The sequence below is a fragment of the Archocentrus centrarchus genome, chromosome 16 (genome assembly GCF_007364275.1).
Source record: "Archocentrus centrarchus isolate MPI-CPG fArcCen1 chromosome 16, fArcCen1, whole genome shotgun sequence".
NCBI classification, from domain to species: domain Eukaryota; kingdom Metazoa; phylum Chordata; class Actinopteri; order Cichliformes; family Cichlidae; genus Archocentrus; species Archocentrus centrarchus.
Genome location: NC_044361.1, coordinates 17,992,736 through 18,014,808, shown reverse-complemented (window position 1 = coordinate 18,014,808; position 22,073 = coordinate 17,992,736). Strand labels below are relative to the sequence as shown.

At 40.1% G+C, this 22,073-nt stretch overlaps 1 protein-coding gene across 1 annotated transcript; it reads right to left on the bottom strand.

Moving 5' to 3' along the window:
- Positions 1–1,720: 1,720 nt before the first annotated feature.
- On the bottom strand, positions 1,721–19,998 carry LOC115794748 (tumor necrosis factor receptor superfamily member 11B). Its single transcript, XM_030750390.1, has 6 exons — positions 19,898–19,998; positions 11,919–12,146; positions 11,005–11,149; positions 5,330–5,545; positions 3,190–3,414; positions 1,721–3,110 (listed from the first exon to the last, which is right to left on the bottom strand). Exons 1-6 carry the CDS (start codon positions 19,943–19,945, stop codon positions 2,716–2,718), a joined length of 1,257 nt encoding a protein of 418 aa, XP_030606250.1. The 5' UTR covers positions 19,946–19,998; the 3' UTR covers positions 1,721–2,715.
- Between the last annotated feature and the right edge of the window lie 2,075 nt (positions 19,999–22,073).

Genomic DNA, 22,073 nt, shown 5'->3' with positions numbered 1-22,073 from the left:
AGTGTGTAACTAATTTTGGGGTGGGCTGATGAGGAGTTTGAGGAGAAAGGGTCCAAAATAATCTTGGAAAATAGTTTTCTTATCTTTCACCGCTGACTGACAGGCTTTATGAATCTAAGTATTAGGATCTATTACTGTTTTTACTGTAACTGACTATGTATTGCAGGATTCATGCTCCTAATTATATTCTTTTTTAAAAAAATATTGTTAGGTTACAAACATCCCAGAATTTGCCATTTAAAAAAGGTGAATAAACTCAAAATGCAAATGACACCACATATAAATGTCTAATTGGCACCAAGATTGTTTTTCAACTCTTAATATGACTTTTTTTTTCTGTAATTTGAGAAACACTGATTGTGGGTTCTGTAGCAGTTGCTTTTTGATGTAATGTGCTGCCTTTGCAGAATTATAGGTGGTACATGAGGTTTAGAAGACTGTAGGTGTGATGACTGAAAATCAGGTCAAGTTTCCAGTCACATGTTGAAAACTGGAACTTGCCCGTGTGAAAATATGGGTTTCAAAACCAGATGGCAATACAGCAGATGATGTCAAATCTAACATTTCCTCTGAGACAGATAAGTCAGAATGCACCCTGTTCACTGTTCATTTCCTGGACATTAAATCAGTCGTTGAGCTGTTTATTTGCTCACCAGCACAGAAAATGATACTGCATGTGAGCTATATTTTTTTATGGTTCAAACTGTAAATATAGTAGAAATTACTTGCACCCTGACCTTCTAACTTAAACCATTTAACCTACCATGAACCATCAACTTCACCATGACCTTTTTCACTTTCCTACTTATAGAAACCGCCAGGGCCTATATTCAAACATAAACACTTCCACCTGACTTCTGGTGTGGCAGACTGCAATGCCTCTGCTTGTATGTGGATTTTGGTGTGAATGGACGCTGTGCTGACATGTTGGAAAAGCTGCTCTAATGTGAACTAAAGTGGTTCTGTCAGGTACTCACTGTACACCTTGATCACCACGATGGAAGCGGTTTAAGCTGGGCCAGACCAAAATCTTCTTAGTCAATAGATCAGAACTACTGGCTCTTTGTTCCAGTCAGCAGTCTGGTCCTCTTCCATCTCAGGAAGGCACCCTCAGAGGGTTTTAAAACTAAACTGATCTGATATAGTCTATTCATCGGGGGCAAATGAATGTTTCTCATACAGGTGTGTACTATGAAAGTACAGCAAATAATTTGATGTTAAAGGTAGTTGCAATTATAAGGGTCCGATAAAGTAGATAAAGATATACTAGCTCATATTTTTAACGATGCAATGAAATCACAAGACTAAATCATCTGTTCATTGCATATTTATGATGAAACAATGCATCTTTACACACTGAATTTAGTCAAATCATTTGGCATCAATGTTCACACCTTAAGCTTAAAGAGGACCACTCAGGCACATATACAATAAAGATCATATACTTATAGTAAAAATGTGATACAACAAAATATAAAACAAATATCACTTCATTAACTTGCAGCATTTGGAATCCAGTATTTCTAATAAGTAATAAACATAAGCCTTTACATGTTCAGAAAGTAAAATTACTTTTTAAATAGAAAACAATTGCACACCTTTGTACATTCATATAACTGAGAATTTAAAAAAAATAATAAGATGAGCTTTACTTGTCAGCAGTCCAGAACAATAACATCTGCCAGCCCATCTTCTATAAAATAGTGTTAATATTTACATCTTAAATAACTTTTTTTTTTTTTTTTTTTTTTTTTTTTTTTTCACAGACTCCGGTCAAGAAGTTCTAAAAATCTTATGTGTATTTTCTTTTTTAAACTTTTTGATTACATCTGTATTCAGTATCCAGATGTGTGAACACCTTTCTTTTTTTCAGATTCATCATTGCAGATACCATGGACTGAGGGTGATGTTATGAGCATCTCATTTAGGTCCCGTTTACACGTTTTGATGCGTTTCGGCTTCCCGTTTACACGAGAACGGAGTGAAAATGATGCTTTTTGGAAACGGGGACAGTCGCACATGCGCACTATGATTGCGACCGCCACAGTTTTCCGCGTATGCGCTAATAGATAAACAACGATCGCAATGGCGGATTCAAGAGTGCTTTTTGTGCTGCTCGGTCTTTTGAACTTAAACTTGAACTCAAATATATGCGTACTTCAAGTGGCACGATTCCCAGTCAATGTTTTCCTGTGTTTTTGCAGTATTATAATTTAGTGTTGTGTGCAGCAGCAATCCAACCTCGTCATCAGTCCAGACAAAGGTTCTCACGTTGGCCATTTTGTAAATAATGAATAGATATTTGCCACGCATCCCACTGAGTCCCTCCATGCCTGCGCGTGTTGTGTAAACAAATTTTGAAAAGAAAAAAAAAAAACAGCCAACTTGTGGCAATGGGAACTATTGATCGTTTCTGAAACATCTCCTTGTAAAAGGGAGGCTGAAACGTGTAAACGGGGCCTTAGGTTTAAAAAAGAGTTTATCTTTCCATCTTTCCTTTTATCTTACATTTAGACGAAACTATTTGTAGGCAATATATGCATAGCTTGATATAAAGATCTGACAATATTATGTGACCCATGTCTGTTACTCTTTCACATAAATGCATCCCTGCTCATTGTGTATGACTTTTTAGTGTTCACTTTTTAATCAGTGAATTAGTGTTTGGTTATGTGTGTTAAGTTGTATCTACTCCTGTTTGTACCTATTCGTTGTCTATTCGTTTAATGGCTTATGGGCTTTAAAACATGATCCATCCTGAAGAATACCAACAAACATCTTCTCAAACATCTTTTGTGCCGAGGTGGTTCCGATGATGCGACTGATCTTCTTCAGGCCTTTCAACAGATGGCGTGGTGCCTGTTGGTTGCGCAGGACCTTCAGACTGTGATACAGAGCATTTGGTAGGTCCAGGTTGGAGTTTGCTTTTTTCCAGAGGTGAAGAAGTTGCAGAATGTACTGCCTGGGGAGGCAAGAAGAGACCACGGCCCGGATATCCTCCTCCTTAACTTTCACTCCTGGCAAGCTGTTAGTTATCTTCATGAGGTCATCAAGAGTCAGGTTTTTTAGACTGCTGCAGCGGGAGACCTTCCTCTCACAGTGGTTCACACCTTCAGATAAAGGATGCAAACATTAATATGCAAATGCAAAAAAGGGAAATAGCACCATTTTTATTTCCCTCTTTTATACCTTGTATGACACCATACAGCTTGTCCTGGTCCTTGTTCTGCTCTCTCCACAGTCGCAGAAGGTGGAGGACCTGCTGCTGGGGAGAGCAGGTCTTCTTCAGTTTCTCCAGGCTCTTGCGATCCACCCTCCTCCCAGGAAGACTCTCTAACAGTCGCTCCAGTGGCACTGAGGAAAGTTGCAGCGAGGCTAGCGACTGGAAAACTGCCTCCTCGCAAAGAGTGACATCTGGAAAGACAAGGAAAGTGGGCTTGAAAACACACAAAAAGAAAGAAATGCTGGATGGTGATGCTTGACATCCATCTGCTTAAACCAGAAGGAATTAACATATTCTACCCATTACAAATGAGCAAATATTCATAAGCAACAAAACAATAAGTAAATTCCAAACCCTCAGCTTTATGTATTCTGGTGTGACTAGCTGGCTGGCAGAATGAACCCAGCCAGTAAGAGTTTCTCTAACAAGGGGCATGTTTTGGTACAATGTTTGACGTCTAGGTGCAATCAGAGCTATGCGATACATTTGTTTTGTTTTTAAATCAACAAGCACAGATAATGCTCACTGCAACCCAAACTTAGAAGTTCCAGACTAATTCACATTTGCATATTTCCACAATAGTTTGCAGTGGCACGCTACCTCATGGTTGCACACTTTAAGTGACATTACACACTATGTTTACTGACATAACAGTTTCACTCTGTTTTACTTTTTCCATCATTCAGCCCGTGTCACTGCAACTCTTCAACCATAAAATCGACACTGCGAGTGAAAGTAAACGGGTGAGAACGGCTGGGATGAAAACGTAACGTACCATTCTTTTTTTTTTCTTGTTGTAATTGAAGAACATTTAATATTGGATACAACTAATCTCAACACATGCCGTTCCATCAATCTGCTGCATATTTTTGTGTTTGCACGTGTTTAGAACGTTGCCTTGTAATGTGACCACAGCAGAACCACAGATGCCTTTTCTTTCTGTTCCTCACTGGCATCAGTCAGACTAACTAAGCCAAACTGTAGCTACTCAGTTGCTCTGCATTTTTATTTTATGGTGGCCAAGCTCTCCTGAGCCTTCATTATAATGCAAAAATGTTTCTGTAGAGCTGTCATTTTTCACAAATTTGTAGAACTTTAGATTTTCCTGCTTTCACTGGGAACAGTCCCAACAGGACACACCTTTTATAAAGTGTAGTTTCACATCATCTTTAGTGCTTACTAAAGATGATGTGAAATTACACAAATTTCATGTAATTTTCTTTATTTCGTTGATCTGTCAGGGATGTAATTGTGGCTTGCTCCAAAACTGACAGTGACTTCCTGGTGGTTTCACACTGACTTTGGGAATCCCAACTGCTTTCAATTTTGCATTTTTGTTCAAAAACACTGCTAAGCTCTTCCAGGATTTGAAGCAGGCACTCTGCGGTGGTGTAGTTACCAGGAAGGCAATTTGTGAATGAATGTTTGAGGAAAGCATCACCCTCCCAGAGGGACCACAGCTTTGTGTGTTTTCTTTTAAGTGTGTCACATGAGTGTGCCAGGGTCTATACGTTTGTATGTGTGTGTTCTCCAGTGTCTGTGGTTTCTCACGGTCTGGGAATTTAGTGTCATATTTGAGGCTTCTCAGCTCAAATTATCTTTCAGCATCTGTCACAGTCAAAGCCTGAGTAACAAAGACCAACCAGCTTGCCTCGCATCTCGTTTTGTGTTTGACTCAGTTTCCTCTGTTATTGTGTTTGAGGATGTGACAGTTAAAGGGGTAATTGATCCATCATGGGTAATTTTGACAACAGTGCCATAAACATCCAGTGTTCAGCTCTTGGTTGTATTGGTTTTCAGGCACGCAAGAATTTGCAAAAGAATGGAATCTGGACAACGAACCTGACCGAGGAAATCCCCCGCCTTTAGGAATGAAAATGACCACATGTTTGAAATAATTCACTTCAAACTGATTTTAAGTTGTTGACAGTTGAGGTTAACTCAACAACACTGGTACGTGTGTGTGTGTGTGTGTGTGTGTGTGTGTGTGTGTGCTGGTATACACTGTACTAATGATCAAGCCTGATTCCAACATCAGTCCTGAAACATTCTATATGATTTTTTTCTGCAGCACCGTGCCAAACATAACAGCTTGTGTGTTCTCACCAGTCTGGCACAAGGTGTGTTGATGAGAGCACTCCAGTGTTGCCTTCTTGTCCTGAGTGCCACACAGGCTGTCTGTTGTGGATGTGCCCCATCTCAGTGTCTTGAGGCCCAACTCTGAGCAGTTTCTGTGAGGCTGGCATGGCTTGGTGGAGGAGCCACCGGGGGAGAAATGACCATCAGGACAAAGTTCACACACCGTGTCACTCACTGGCGTACCTGGAAGAGATATACAGAGAACCGCTCTGCAGATTAAAGCTGACAGAAGATGCTTGTGAGCATGTGAGAAAGCACCTAACCACATTTTTTTTTTTTCATTTACAGCTGCAATTGAAACTCAGCCATTTTTCAATGCGCAGACATCATTTAGCTCACAAAAGAAGCAGATGTGGTACTAAGAACCGCAGTGACATGTGAAAGCTCATCAGGATGACTGCTTGTTTCAGAGAATGACTCATTTCAGTCTTACTCTCTACACCGCCTTCATTACTGTATCTTACATGCTCTTACTATGATGTCATGTAATTTAGCTACAATGTGATTTGTCAGGTGATTTTCTTTGTTGCAAAAGACACATTTAATTGTTTTCCATATGCATGTTTTTAAGGACTTCACTCTGATATTCAGTTGATGTAACATAATAAGGGGCTTTTAAACTATATGACTCTTTTTTTTTTTTTTTAATGACAAGTTATAACTTAATTTGACAGTTGCCACGATAACATTACAGGAAAACCTCACAACTTCTGGTATATGACCAACACCACGTGTGACAATCCATGTAGTGGAACTAGTGTTGTAATCACATCCTCATTTTATTTTGATCTTGAAGTGAAAGTGCGTGGGATGACGAGCCATGCCTATTTGAGATTTAACCTTTGATTAGTTTCCCGTTACCATGGCATAATGTGTTCTTTCTTGAAAACATATCATCAAATAAGAAACCATCTCCTTATATGCATGCAGAAAAAAAAGGTTTCCTGTACCACACATGACAAAGCATGTAGATTGCAAGATCGACAATGTGACAGCCTAACTGCAGTATCACTTGTCAAAAAGTGATACTGCATCAGTTATATTTTTTATGCTGACTTTAATGTTATTTTCTCAGAATTTCCTCTGTGCGCAAAAAAAAAAGCATGTCAGTGGTTTTCTAAAGGAAATGGCTTTAAGATGTCATTTAAGGCACAAATGTGACCTTTAATATGCACATAATATAAGGTTTATTATTTATTAACTAAAGAGTTTAAATCTGCATAGATTAAACACACTTTATATGAATAAAAAGTGAAGTAATTGATTGCCAAAGTTAGCATTTAAATATAACTATTAAGCTATATTATAATGAAAGTAATATTAACGGCTATTATTAGTAGTAGTAGTAATAGTTTTGTAACTTTTGACGCTGCAGTTGTGCAGTTGTCCTTAAAAAAAACAGGTTTCCAAGTTCAATAACTAATCAAGGAAGTCCTCACCAGACTCAATAAATTTTAAATAAAACTACAATTTGGATTTTTTTTTTTGAAATTTTGTTGTAACACTTGTTTATCTAACACTACATTCATCAAACAAACACAGAAGAGGCAAAAATCGCTCATAAAATTCATATGCCCTCCCCCACCCCCACTGTTTACCAGATCGATCAGTAAAGCCAGATTCCAAATACACAGATGACCCACATAGAAAACCCCATTCAGAGAGTGACAAAGAATTCTAACCAGAAACAAACAACAGGGAGATCAAGGGTAAAAAGGACAGAGTCATAAAAGGCATGTGTTGTTGGAAGACTGACCCAGCATCCTGTGGTTTAACCACAACTCAAGGCATTACATAATAAGTCCTTCAGCTTCGGGAGTGGGGGGGAATCCCCTGAATTGCTGTCTCATGTCTGCTGATTGTGGATCCATGTCACTGGAATTTATGGAAAATGTTGTCTCATCTACGAGAGGTATCAGCGTTGCAGGGGTCACATGATGACCACAATCAGTGGAAAATGTTGTTTCATCCGTGCGATAGCTGGACTCTGGCCTGAAGTTTAAGATGAAGTCATGAGAAAACTGGTGCTAGTTTATGCTGTGGTTCCAGTACAAACATCAGATTCTGTTCAGTGGAATGCTGAAATTTAGTATCAGCCTCTTTGACTAACAAGTAGTACTGACACACTGGGGAAGTAATCTGCAAAAAAAATATCAGATTGGATCTCCACCATGATATTGACCCATGATTACTGCATCGGGGGTTGATGGACGCATTTCTTAAGCACGGATTATACTTTCTCTGGGCGAAAATACCTCATTGATGCCGAAGGCCAGAAGAGAATTGGCCAGACTGCTTTGAGCTGAAAGGAAGGCAGCAGGCATCTCTGATGCTCTTCTGCACACCACTTAAGATGTCAAAGCAGATGGGCTGCAGAGGCAGAAGACCACACTGGGTGCCACTCCTGTCAGCTAAAAACAGGATGATGAGTCTTAACGTCTGCTGCGATATTCGAATGGTAGGGTCAGAATTTGGTGTAAACAATATGAAAGCATGAATCGATCCTGCCTTCCATCAGCGGTTCAGGTTGTTGTTGGTGATATAATGGTGTGGGGGATATTTTCTTGACATGCTGGCCCCTTTAATACCGGCTGAGCATTGTTTAAATACCACAGACTACCTGAGTATTGTTGCTGGCCATGTCCAGCCTTTCATGGCCACAGTGTACCCATCTTCTGATGGCTGCTTCCAGCAGGATAATGCACCATGTCACAAAGTTCAGATCATCTCAAACTGGTTTCTTGAGCATGAGAATGAGTTCAGTGTACTCAGTTGACCTCCACAGTCAAGAGATCTCATATGTGCAGCTGACTAATCTGCAGCAACTGTGTGATGCTGTCATATCAGTATGGACCAAAATCTCTGAGGAATGTTTCTAACACTTTGTTGAATCTATGCCATGAAGAATTAAGGCAGTTCTGAACGTAAATGGGAGCCTGACCCAGCACTAGCAAGGTGTACCTTGGTGTACCTAATAAAGTGGCCAGTGTAGACATGTAGTCATTCTGGTTATACTTCTTTAAAGCCTGCTTGCTGTGTTGTAGTATAGTGGAATTCTACTATGCAGCTGTCCACATGAAGCCTCATGTTCATAATGGACCATAGCATATATATGTACACAAAAACTACAACACACCTTTAAGTCTTCATTGGGTCTGAAATATCATCCCTCTGATTTTGCTGTAACTATCTGAGATATCAGAAACTTGTGCCCAAATCATTGCAGTAATTCCCAAAGTCACAGCAAAGAATTCTTCATGGTACAAAACATGTTTGAGTGTGTAACTGTCATTTCTCGGGAGCACATTAGAAACATTATACTATACTATTTTACTGCGCCCAAATAAGCTGATGAGTCATAGCTCTGAAGTTTCCTCTTTAACTATGCTGTAAAATATGATCATGTTTGAAAGGAACAAACGAGAAAGGGCATTCACGCTTTGAAAATGTCACAATATCCTCTGTTGCTTATTTTAAAAGAGAAGACACCATACAATGACCGGGCAAATAATGACCTTTTTTAACTGAGGGATGTAGACATACAGTGTGAATGGAACTCACACTACTACTATAATTATAACCTCCAAAAACCCATGTGACTTATTATGAGGGCATGGAATGAAAGGAAATAAGTTAAAGCTATGATAACAACACCCAAAATTGCTGGAGGGTCATTTGACACACACTGCACAGACACAAAATGAGTTTAAGTCAAATTTTTGGAGTGATGCTTGCAGACATGGACTGACATGTCTATAACCAGTCATACTGACCACTGAAAGAGCTTTACACTGCAAACAGCATGGAATAAAAGAAAGCGACTGAGTCAGGTCGGACATATACCCCTTACTGTTAGAGCAACAACAAAAAACAGTTCTATATTAGAAAATTACGTGGAGAAATATTATAATTAGTATCTAAATATACTTGACACTTTCAGTACAAAACACAGTATTTACAATTCATTGAGTAACCATGTGTGATACACTGTGACAATGTTTGATTTTTTAATTTGCACAGACACTTCATGATGCTAAACTTTTAAGGTCTCCTATTGGTTCAGAAACATTCATTATTAAGTTATTTTGTTTTCCTCAAAGGGAATTTTTTTCTTCTTCTTGGACAATTAACCCACGACATTTTAGTTTATAAGTCAGTTAGTCAGCTTTCTCATACAATGATGACATTGTGGGGTGTTTCACACATCTACCGTTCTAGATCACAAGAACTACAAAGAAAGGCCTGCGTGTTCTAGTGGCTACATCAAACACCCTAATCACCTCTCGCTGCCAGGAAACACAGAGCAGGAGAAATATCTCGCGCAGACAGAGAAGTAGAACATTTCTAAGAAGGGTTATTTTAAAAATGTTTCTGTGAAAAGGGAGATCTGCATCTTCACAGATTCGGTGGAAGAGAAAGAAAAACTGAAGAGAGTCGCGCGATACAATAAAAGAATACATTGGAATGTGAAAATGTAACTGATGGGTGTCTTTGCTTTTTCAAAGTTCCTGAAAGTCCAGTGCAGTGGGAATTTTGTGAGACAGTGAGACAGTAAAGCACGATGTGAGAAAATCAAAGAAAAGATTCATCTTACGGTAACATGCAGACTATGCATCCTTTTAAATATGTACACTGCACTTTTCTCACATTTACTCACTGAAGTCAACCACTACATCCTTCCAGTTGATATGCAGACTGAATTTTCTCTTGCTTTGTTACAGACACCTTATTATTGTTAATAATCAACTGGTTTCAATCCAATTTAGACAAAGTTTGGGATCACCCCGAAATGTCCTTGTTTTAGAAAGAAAAACATTTGTTTTTATATAATATAATATGAAATTGGTCAGAAATTTTGTAAATGGTTATCATTACTCATAAATTATTTATTATTTTTAATATTAATAGCTACAGAGGCCAGTTTTCATCCTGTCACTTAACGCAAGTTCTTCAGACTTGTTCTGATTATGTCACTCCTGCTGGAACCAGTTTTTCTAGCAATAAATGTGGCTACCTGCAGCACTACAGCCACATCTTCACAAACTACAGCAACAACAGAAGTCACCTGAATTAACCAGGAAAGGAAGAAAGCAGGAGGCCTTGGTGCAAAGTGCCTCACAGGTCCTTATCTGGCAGTTTCAGGAAATGGTGGTTTGTAAAGGGAATTATACTCTTAATTTGTCAGCACAAGAATATTTTTGACAAGTTTCAAAAAAAAGTTCTGGTCATTTTAAGACTCTGATTGAACCCACAAACACTGATGCAGCAGATGCTCACATGACCAGATTTATGTCTTCTTTGCCTTTCACAGCAATAAACTTGCATTGGATAGGAAAATGTTGCACTGGAGCACAGGCTGCTGAACATGGGCCTAAGTAGCAATTCCATTAAAAATTAAAGTCATTTATGATTTAATTAATCTTTAATTGACATTTGCAGCATTTCCGATCAGTTTCATGTTCTTATTTAAAAAAAAAAAATTCTTGCCTTTCAAAAACAAGAACATTTCTAGTTTAGTGCAGTAGTGCTTCTGCTGCCCAGCTAGACAGAAAACCAACAAAATAGCTCATGTTCAGTTTTTCAGTTTCTGTAGAAACAGCTCAGTCTGATAATGATATTCCTGATGTGGATGTTCTTCTTACCTAAAGCTCTCACTCCATATCCAGGTGGACAGGTCTTGTGCGCGATACAGAACTCTATCACTAGGTGGAAACCTGGGGCACATTCGCACAGCTGATCATGAGTGCTATTGCACTGCTGCTTCACTAGCTGTCTCTCCTTACACACCTAAACGGGAGCACACAGAAGATGACAGCCACACATGTTAAGCTGTGATGCTGCACATGCACAGAAAAAAGTAAGTAAAAGTGTGTTTATATGTACATGGACAGAAAGCACAGTAGTTTACAGTAACACATCACACATATTGTGAAGAACATCATGCTACTGCTCTACACTTTGTCTTATATTAGTCTGTTGGACGGAGAAAAACAGGAATGTAAAAGCATCCCAAGGCAGGCACATTAACAATACAAGGAGTATAAGGATGAAGTGGTGGTTACATCATTTTTCTGGAGTTGGGGAGGAAAAACATCAAAACTCTGGGGGAAGATCATTCTACCACAATAAGCAAACTGGGACTTTCATTTTTAGTAACAAGAACTAAAGTGGAAATACTGGTTTAAAAAAAAAAAAAAAAAAGACAAATGCTGTACCAAAACATAAATAAACAGTAAGGTCATGCATCTTGGGAAAAGACTCCAAGAAAGCCACAACAAAGTACCACTGAAGACAGGCTGCAAGATAAAAACACTAAAGCTATGTGCAAAATTCCTGACCATCCTACGAGTTCAGCTCTGGGAAAGTCTTTAAGCCCAAGTAGATACATTGAGGAGATATTTTTACAAAACCTGGTAATTGTCACAAAAACCACAATCAGTCACAGTGCTTAAAGCATGACAAGAGAACCATTACCCACCTCATGAAAAATGCAGCCTCAGGGTCTATTAAGAAGAAAATCTAGGGCTCAGTGTTAGGATGATGGCCTCATACATACCGATGTGCAGTACTGGCACTTCTCCCCCCAGTGCCAGTTCTCAGCAAAATGCCTGTCGGGGCAGGGCTGGCACTCTGTGGGCATGTCGGCAGTGCAGTGTCGTTTCACTGCTGTACCAGGTGGGCACTGGCTACACGTGAGGAGCTCAGATGTCGTGGGGTCACGGTGCTGATACGTTGGTTGTTCAGCTTGTTGCTGAAAGGCCCATGAAAGAGACGCTGTGAAAAGCTGCAAGAGAAAGAAAGTAAGTAGCTTTAGTAACTGACTCAACAGCAGTGACAAAATCTCTAATGAAACCCATCTCGTGCACAGCTTCACTTTGGCAAAAGATTCAAATATTTTCATATTTTGGAGCACTCGCCAACCCCAAGCTTCCAGTAAGAAAGAGTTGAACGCAAGGTCAGGGCAGTAAAGTTGCAGCTCCTGGTGGACGTAAGGTCCTAAAGTGATTTCTGGTGCTTTTTAAAGCTCAGTTCAGGGAATCTGAGGAGAAATGCCGGACTAGTTTCATTGATATTGATTACTGCATAGGGGAAACTTTTTAAAGAATAGCAGCAGTGTATTTTAAACATGCAATGGGCCGTAATGTCCCTTTATTTTGCCTCAGCTCCTCATTATTTTTGGTAACTGCTGCAAGTAAGATTTGATCTCAACTTTTAGTCTTAATAAAGGGATCAAAATTATTTTATTTGACTTTTGGCATCTTTTCCCATGCGTTTAACTTTACTCCAAAGCTTATAATTGAATTCAGATGTTTCAGTCATGCCAAAACATTGTACACATTAAAATAAAAAAAGTGTATGACACAGGATTGAAGGCATTAATTGCACAGCCTTGTGTTCTCTACCCTCACCAGCAGTTTTCTACCAATGCCAGCAGCCCTGTAAGCTAGGCTGCTTTGCAGCTGAAAAGGATTTGATGTGATTCAGAGGTGATCTGTCACACTTTAATACTGCCCCAGATCAAGATGCCCACCCAAAAGCAACCCATCTTCATGGATACTCTGTAAAGTGGGTGGTTTTCAGTGAGCCTCTGACAGGCCGTTGTAACTAATGCACAAAAATAAGCCCATGTATCATCGCCTAGGCAGAAACTGAAAAGCTTTGGTCACTTCTAAAACATGAGATATCAGTCAGTAAGCATGTTTAACATGGAGACAGTCTAGCTGATCGAGGGCACATGCAGACCAGATGTCGCACATTAGGCTTCTTCCACTCAAAGGCCCTCAGCCATTGGTTCTTTGGACTTTCCCGTTGGCCAGGATACATCCTCACTGCTTGGACAACTGACTAACAATAGACCGTCTTGTATTGTGTGCAAGTGTGTTTGTATGTGGTATTTTGCTTCATATCATGTGTGCATCTTCAAAAACAAATGAATTTGTACGACAAACAGCTAAAAAAAACCTCCCATGCATGTGTGTGCAGGAGTGGAACATGCAGGAATGCGTGTGTGTGTGTGTGTGTGTGTGTGTGTGTGTGTGTGTGTGTGTGTGTGTGTGTGTGTGTGTGTGTGTGTGTGTGTGTGTGCGTGCGTGTGCGTGTTTGTCGATGTTCATGTCCAATTACCATCTTCCTCAGAGCTGGTCTGAGCTCTCTGCGGTCTCCTGGCTGCCGTTCATAAAGAGTACTGTTGGAGGTTACTGGGCTTTCCCCATTCACCACCACAATACAAAACAGTCACCCACTCTGTTCTACAGATTACCCGCAGCACACCACTGATCTCCTTCCTGCGTGCATGTATTCGTACTTATCCCATTCACCTTAGTACTTCCAGCCACAAAAAAAAAAAGAAAAACAGTCTACTTTCTGTAAATGAGCATGCAACTAAAGCACTATTGGAAAACCAGAGTGTGTGTATTACACGGTGAGTGCCTCTGTATCCTTTAATCAATATTGTAGAATAAAAAAAAAAAAAATCTACATGTGTTTATGTGTGGGTGTGAGTTTAGGAGAAACCGTATGCAGTATGCAGTATGCAGTACAGCTGTGAATTTCCTATCCCACCACTGCTTGTTCTACAAATTATTTTGACATGTTTTTTTCACTACATTTAAAAAAAATAAATCTATTACTTCTGCACATGCACTGTGCATATACACATTTCATTTTTATTTGGGTGATCTATTTCTGTCTCCCTTTCCAATTTTCCAATGGTCATCACAGAGGAAGACTGTAAAAATAGATGAATGGGTTCTACACACCATAATAGAAGCCTAACATCAAACAGCCTGGAGAGCGCATTGCTTTTCCCGGCAAAACCTATCGACCTCTTCCACCGAACATTCAGTGGAAGGCTTTCATCAGTGACTTGCTGAGCAGTAGCATGAGTTTGTTTGTAGTATGGGTGGCCCCGGCAGGATTCAAACCCATAATCATAGTCTTACTCCTTAAATTAAGAAGTGTGTATATACACTCCATTAAGCCTTGAGACCAAATCCAATTGATTTAGAAACAGGACAGCGGAGCATGCCGAGTGACTAACAGAGGATCACCTGGATCATCCAGGTATGGTTACACTTGATTACATCAGGATGAGTTTACTGGCAGGACAGTCCAACCCTCAGTCAGAGCCAGTAATATTAAGTGTTTGTTCTTATTGTTTTAGAAACAGTTCAGCATGCATGTGTTTCTCTGTCATTTTTCTTTGGACCTTTACTGTCAGCCTACTTGGTGTCCTGCCTTTGAGTCCTTTTGTAGATACTTTTTTGGCTTTATTCAACAGTGGAGATAGACAGGAAGGCGGGGAGGAGAAATGGGGGAAGGCACGCGACAAATGGCGACAGGCCGGGACTCGAACCTGCGCCGGCTTCACAGCCAAGCAGCATACATGGTCGCCTGCTCACGCCCTGAGCTACCCTGGCACTCCTTTGAGTCCTTTTCTGAAAAAAATTTGATTTGCCTCCATCTGCAGAGTGCAAGCGCAAAGCAATGAAGGGAAAGTGTAAAAGGTACAAAGTAATGAAGTACAGTGATGGTCAGAGGTGTTTACTGTACAACTCTTTTGGTTAGACCTGAGAAACACCTTTCAAACTGCAATCCCTCGGTTGTGCAATGCATCCTTACACAGTACATTTGTCAAGGGCACATACCGTCATCTTCAAAGTATATGAACCAGAGGGCTGAGAAACAAATGTAACAAACTATTAAAAAAATAAAGAAAAGAAAAAAGGGAAAAACTCAAGGTCAACCCTCGTGAAACATAATTTTTTGGCAGGAATTAGTGCTGTTCAACAGATGTACTGCTCTGTGTTGAAAGATTTTGGCATAATCAAACTCAAGGTACTGATCATGCATCTTAGATTGACTACATGTACAGTAGGGATTTTCTTTTTTCTTTTATTTTTTCAATGAAAATCCTGGACAATACTTAATGCCCTATCCTGCTTTCTGATCACTTTTTTGATAGGCAACACTAAATTTTCCAAAACACCCAGCACGGTAGCCTTCTGCTACTGAAGAAGAGAAAATGACAACTTTTTAAAAATTAACTCACTGCGAAGGCGTCTTGTGGTGGGTGTGAGTCCATCTATCAACAGCTACAAGAGATACTGAACTTTTCACCCATCTGTCGCCTTTAGAAGCTGCCATCTGACGACATCATGGACGACCACTGGAAACCTAAATTACACAGCAGCTAGGGGCCACTGACAGCCATAATTATAATGTTAGCATCATCAGAGCATTGCTCAGCAAGAGGCATATCCTACTTGGAGCTCAGCCAGCTGAGAGGAGAAAAGGAAGGATGGAGGTACGGAGCTAGTGATAATTTTCTAACGTCCCTATGCATAAACCCATGAGCGAGGCAGAGCAGACGCTATACCTAAATGATTGCAACTAATAGTGTAAATCAGCCTGCTGAAAAAATAGGCTCACAAAGCTCCCACATTTATGCGGACAAAACTAAAACTTTAGAATAGAACATTCTATATTTATACTGGATAAACCAGCTTCATCAGATACAGTTTGCTTATATAATCTGTGCCACCAAATCCCATTTGAACTGAGTTGAGCAAAAAGCTTCATGTTTATGAGACGCAGTCTCCACCAATACGTTAACAGAGAACATGTGCTGTTTCAATGTTGTTTTCTCTTTAATAAAGTCCAAACAAACTGGAGTAGGTTCCATTCCATAGTGAGTGGTGACAGACGCAGTTATGCTGGATCAATAGCATCTCAAAAGTGTCTCATTTGTGCCGGCTCCCCACATCAGCCAACACAAGTGAGACTCAGTCCAGTAAGATGTTTACTGGCCCTGAGATTTAGTGAGCAGAGACACACTTTTCATGACTTGTTTATCTGTTATTCATCCATCATTATGATGACACACTTGACTGGAGCTACATGCATATCTGTTGTACCGCAAAATAAAGCAGTTTCACTGGGGCCTAAAAGACTTTGAAGAACTTTCTGTTTCGTCTATGTCCTCTCTGATTGAGTGTGTTTGTGAATCAGGCTCTGTAGCAGCCTAGCCACAGAGCTCAGACACCTGAGAGAAATGTCAGGTCAAACAGGTCAGTTAGCATGATATGATGACCAAATGCATTTTTATTTGTTTTGATGTGTTACAAAGGGTTAAACCACAGGATAAAATGATTCAAATGTTTAACAAAAAAGAGCTTGGGAAATTTTAATGTGATTTCGTAAATCACAATTACATTATGAAACAGTAATACAATCCCTTGTGTTGCTAGTGGAAATGTCAAAAATCTGTCCAAGAGAAATTAGCCATAGTGTTTAACTAACTTCCAGCAGATAGAGTTGAGGGTTAGGGTTGCACTGAATTTGGAGTATGCTGAAATGTAGCAGAAAAAAACAGACTCCATGTTTGGCTTGCCTGAGGTCAGCTTTAAATTCATGGCATGAGGAGAAGAGCTGTGGCACAAAGCGATCAAACCACGTTGCACCAGCTTATCCACCACGCACATGGATTCAGTTAACTGTAGACTGCAGGTGGTCTGAGGGGGGATTCCAGCGTGTGTGTGTGTGTGTGTGTGTGTGGGGGGGGGGGGGGGGGGGGGGGGGGGGGCATGTATGCGCGTGTGTGTTATTGCAGGTCAATGTCTTTTTTCACTTACACGACACATGATGCCACAGCACATCAAGTATTCTCCGCTCCGTGCCCTCACACCATGTTCTCATGCTGCTAAAATATTTTACAGATTAAGCTAAATTACTGAGCCTTTTATGCATGTGAGCTAATGTTTACTGTGAATATTATGTCGAGAGGCTCTAACCCAGAAAGCGTGCAAAAACCTTTCTCACTCTGAAGAAGCTTTTCATTGTGATATTTGCTGCTTTTCTGTTTAAAAGTGTTAAACAGAAAAGATTTCGGCCGTTGGCCAAACAACACATGCATCCGAATAGTCTCATTTGACCTTTATGAAACTGTATTTATGGAACTGTTATTTAAAAAAGGTACTCCATAGTTTGTTTGTTTGTTTTGTTGAAATTCTGCTTTCATCATCTTTTCAAGATCCTGGAGTTTTATGTTGTGATCATATGGAGGGACCCAAACCCCAGAGTAGAAACCCTTTTCTGCTTCTGTGTTACTTTGATTATCTGGACTGCTGTGTTTTTGTTTGTTTTGGTTGTTTTTTTTTACACATTTTAACTTCTGTGCTTTTTTTTTTTCTTCTGCTTGCCAAAACCAAACCAAATAAATCAAGCTCTTCTCATGTTCTTACACGTCTAATGTCAGAGAATCTGTTAGTAGAGAAATTTGCATCCTATCAGTCATCTTGTTTTTAATATGAGTCATACAGTAGTAAGATAAAAACCACAGGCTTGTGATTGATAGCAATTGTAAAGTCTTCTCTCTTTCTCCTTTATGTATCCATTAATCGCACTCTCCACACCCAACCAGGCTCCCACTCACAAACTTCCGCTATCGATACTACTGTTGGTGGAAACAGGAAGTTAGGTGTATGGAAGCAACCTTTAGAGGCAATTGTTGCTTTCTGCATAAACATGTGTGCATGTTTGTTTAAAACATGTTGATCTTGTACCTATGTACAGCCTCTGTCTCAGTCTTCTTCCCCCATGTCCCACTCACTTCCTCACCCTTTCTCCACTGTTTAGCTAAGTGATCTCTCTGTAGCTTCTTCAGCCTGCGTGTGAACCTGCTGCTACGTTTGGGGAAGTTGGGGTTGCTAATGCCAACGGCCACAATAGAGAGTAAAGTGGAGGCGGCGTAAAGATAAAGAGAACACAGATAGTAGATAATAGATAATAACAGAGGGAGATAGAGCATGCTCCTGCATGGGGATTGGAGGTGGGATTATCCAGCCATTCTGGTTAACTGTCTTGTTGACTCACTAACTGACTAAAAACCTGCTTTTCTGTCAGTAGTGCCTTATTTTTGCTCTCTAGATCATCGCTTTTAAAGAAGATGACTGTTTACATATTGAAACATGTGCCTTCATAAAAACAGGTTGACAGGATTTACTAATCCACTGACATCATTCTAGGCAAGCACCCAAACAAAATATGTGTTTGTGGAGACAACACAACCACATGTGTGAGGAGTATACAGGGCAACAGGAAGAGCACGCAGGTGCGGGAGGTGCATTTAAGAAATGTTTTGGAACCAAAATTGCAGCGTCCATTTAACATAGAATTATTTGCAGACAGACTGTAATGCTGCTGGCCAGAAAGTTGCCTGCCTTGCACACAAGAGCAGAATATTTGCCTATTTTAGAGCAGGCTACACTGAGTTAGAGGAACTAATTTGTACAGAATATCACATTATATGGTGATATAAACTACACATGAACACCAGCACATACCCTGTCCTTGTATTTCACTGCCTTGTTCATCTGAATTATGCACAAAGGACACGCATTTTACAAAGAAAATTCCTAACTGACTGTGTTTGGCACAAAATACAATCTCTCCTTTTCTCACACACAGACAGATACGCAGGCCACAAAGATATTAGACCCGGTGTTTTGTAGTTACAGAGTTTTATCTGTTTCTGTCCTGATACACATCTTGAGGAGACATGAACATATGCAAAAACCTGCAAAAGCCAAGAGACACATGCAAAACACACCAGTGGAAACAACTGATGTCACGCTCGAGGCAAGCATTTTAAAAGGGCTGTAGAGAAAATTGGTGTAAAGTCAGACGCACAGTAAACACCATCTGCTGGGAATTCACCACGCCACTCTACTTTTGGAGTATACGATTTCATTCATTTTAATCATGCTGTGTTAAAAGCAATGACATATGAGCCAAAGTCAACTTCTACTTATCTGTGAAAATTTTAGATCTTGTTTGTGGACTATTCAGGGCAGTGAATAAAACATGAGCTCCATTCATCACCAAAAGCAAACAAATCCTCAGTATAAGCAGGACTGGACAATTTGCTTGAATTGCTCTTTCAAAAGAAAATACAGATTCTATATTTTTTACTATAACATAAACTGATACAACACACCATGAATCGGGATACAATCTCATGCAACAGCTACACAAACTAGATTGTCATTTGTGTCATATGCAGAATGGCAGCATATAGGTACAGCATATGGGTGATGGGTAAGAGTCTGAGTAGGAACTATAAGCTCACTTATCAATGCATCTATTCACAAAATCAGTCAACAAGTTGAAGCTCGATATAACCTGTCATCAAAGCATGAAACCCCAGGAGAGAACTGTATTTAGGGGCATTTAGACAGCCTAATAACTGGCTCCTGTAATTAACTGGAGGGGGGTGGAAACTACCTGCACAGAGGAAATATGTGATTGAAAAATATTTACCTTTTTCTCCTTATTCTGAATGCATGCAAGTCGCTGTATATTCACATTATGATAAGCTACCACAAATCTCCCAATTTATTCACGTTTCTGAAATCTACGTCCCACTAAAGTCAGTAATTTAAGCAAAAAAAACAAAAAACGTCATTCTTTCAGCATGAAGTGCCTCTCTACCGCTGATCATATCCAAGAAGCAGAGCTGCAACTCTAGTTACTCACCATCATCAATTTCACCGCCGGTTTGGATTTCGCTATCCGTGCGCTCATCTTCTCTGCGTAAAAGTGAACTGCGGTATGATGGGGTCTCCATCAAAGAACGGCTGCTTATATACTGTGGAGAAAGAGCGCGCAAGGAAAAGAGTCAGGGAAAGAGAGGGAGAGAGAGAGGGAGAGAGCATGTGCCCACCCACCTCGCAGTTTTCCAGGGCACAGCCTTCTCCCGTCTTTCTCTCCCCCTCAGTCCTAAAACTAATTTGTTGCATCCAATGTTGCTGCGTCGCGATTACGCAAAACAGTGGATGTTGTAGGCGGCATCAAAGAAAACAAAGGGGCTCTGAAACGTAGCCTTCAGTGATGATCACACAGTGGGCTCGTTTATGAATCAAACCACGTTTGCTCTTTTACAGCAACAACGATAATAATAATTTAAAAAAGCCAAATATGTCATAATCGATGCTAACGTCAAACTTAAACGTGAGCCTTCCACAACAGGTTGCACCTAGATAAGACAGGACATAGCTACATGCTGTAACAAAGGTGCTAATGTTTATTTCCGTTTGCCAACAACATAAATTACACACTGTGCATAAGTGGTTTCATGTGTTGACTTTGACAACCAATCTGCAAAGCACCCAATTCGACAAGCTGAAAAGCAAAAAACCATAGCTTTAATCAGTGTGAATAAAGAAGACTCTTCCAGAAAAAATGTTTTGAGTCCTGGTTTGACATATTGTAAATACATGGATTGACAGTTGTTTATTTGGACTGGCCAAAATCATTTAGCTAGAGTGGTTATGCTTATTTGAACATCCCACTGAGGAAACTTGGAAACGGATGGACAACAGCATGTACGTGCTGAGAAGAACTGGTTTTAGCTACAAGATCCTTCAATTAAACACCCAAAATATTGTTTTGTTTTTTTTCAGAAGGTTAACCATCACAGCGTGTGTAGGGTGAGCCGAAAAGCAGAAAGAGCTTCAACTCCCCACTTAAAATTTTATTCTACTACAGAAAAAGCAAAGAGCAAGCTCTCGCAAGAAGGTCATGAATGGATGGTGTCATCAGCTGAGAAATCAGGAAATTATGGTTTTAAAAAAAGTTAATTAAGGACTTAACCCGACAGAAAAGCATCCATATTTCACACAAAATCCATGGTGAGTTACGTACAACTCACATACGCAGTAAACCCAAAAGGGCACACACCCACGCTGTGATCTCAGTGTGTGATATTGAATCGATATGTCTTCCGTAAAAAGTCCCAAAACGCATCCGGTTTTCCATTTGTCATTTGTAGCCACGCAGTATCCAGCCCGTGAAGAGGGATGACAAAATGTCACAGTCCTCTACTGTGATGTAGAAGCACAAGGTTTCAACGTAAGCAGAGAAAATACACACGCACCCACTGACCAGTGTTCAAGGCATGTGAGGGAAATGTTACTGGCGAGGTCACAGCTCACCACAATAAGACCAGCACGGCACACTCGCATACATAAATGCAAGAAAACACAAAAATACACATACAGTCCAAGTCTTTCAGCACTGAGGTCAGGGTACACCACAACAATGGTGGAACAGGAGCTGAACGTCCAACCTCTCAAGCACACACACAGGAACGCATAAACGGTGAGTCTTTCTGACGTGTTAGTTGGCGCTGAGGTGTACAGTGTATTTGCAGGGTAAACGTGGGTGTTAAGAGGTGAAGTGAAGCATGACCACTCCACCGACACACACATACACATACGCACACATCTAAGTTACACCAGTGCAATTTGCTGACTTGTCTTATGTCCATAAATTGCTGGCTGGTTTTGGCCTGTCAACAGTCGTACTAAAGTTATTTTTAATAGTCTGTCAAAATGTACTTAAGGCTAAGTCTCACTCTGTGTTTCTGCATGCATCAAGCAGAAAGTTTCAAGTGGTCTTAAAGGTAGCTGTAAATATGTGGTAATCACAATAAATTTACATTAAACTGCAAAAATGTGGTGATTACTTCATTGTAGCATTTTAACATCTGGCAGATGGTTCATTTCACAGCAGAAGTACTGCTATTCTTCAGGACCATGGCAACTTCTGTAGGTGCTATCTGGGTGCATGGCACCCAAGGGTGCATGATCTGATTAGCGCCACGGATATGTGTGATTTGTCCAGTACCGTAACCAACTTATTTGGTTATGTA

Coding starts and splice junctions, on each gene's coding strand:
- LOC115794748 (XM_030750390.1), bottom strand. CDS start 19,945: ATGAGCGCACGGATAGCGAAATCCAAACCGGCGGTGAAATTGATGATG. Junction 11,150..11,918: donor AGTGCCAGTACTGCACATCG/GTATGTATGAGG, acceptor GCTCCCGTTTAG/GTGTGTAAGGAGAGACAGCT. Junction 3,111..3,189: donor GCTGTATGGTGTCATACAAG/GTATAAAAGAGG, acceptor CTTTATCTGAAG/GTGTGAACCACTGTGAGAGG.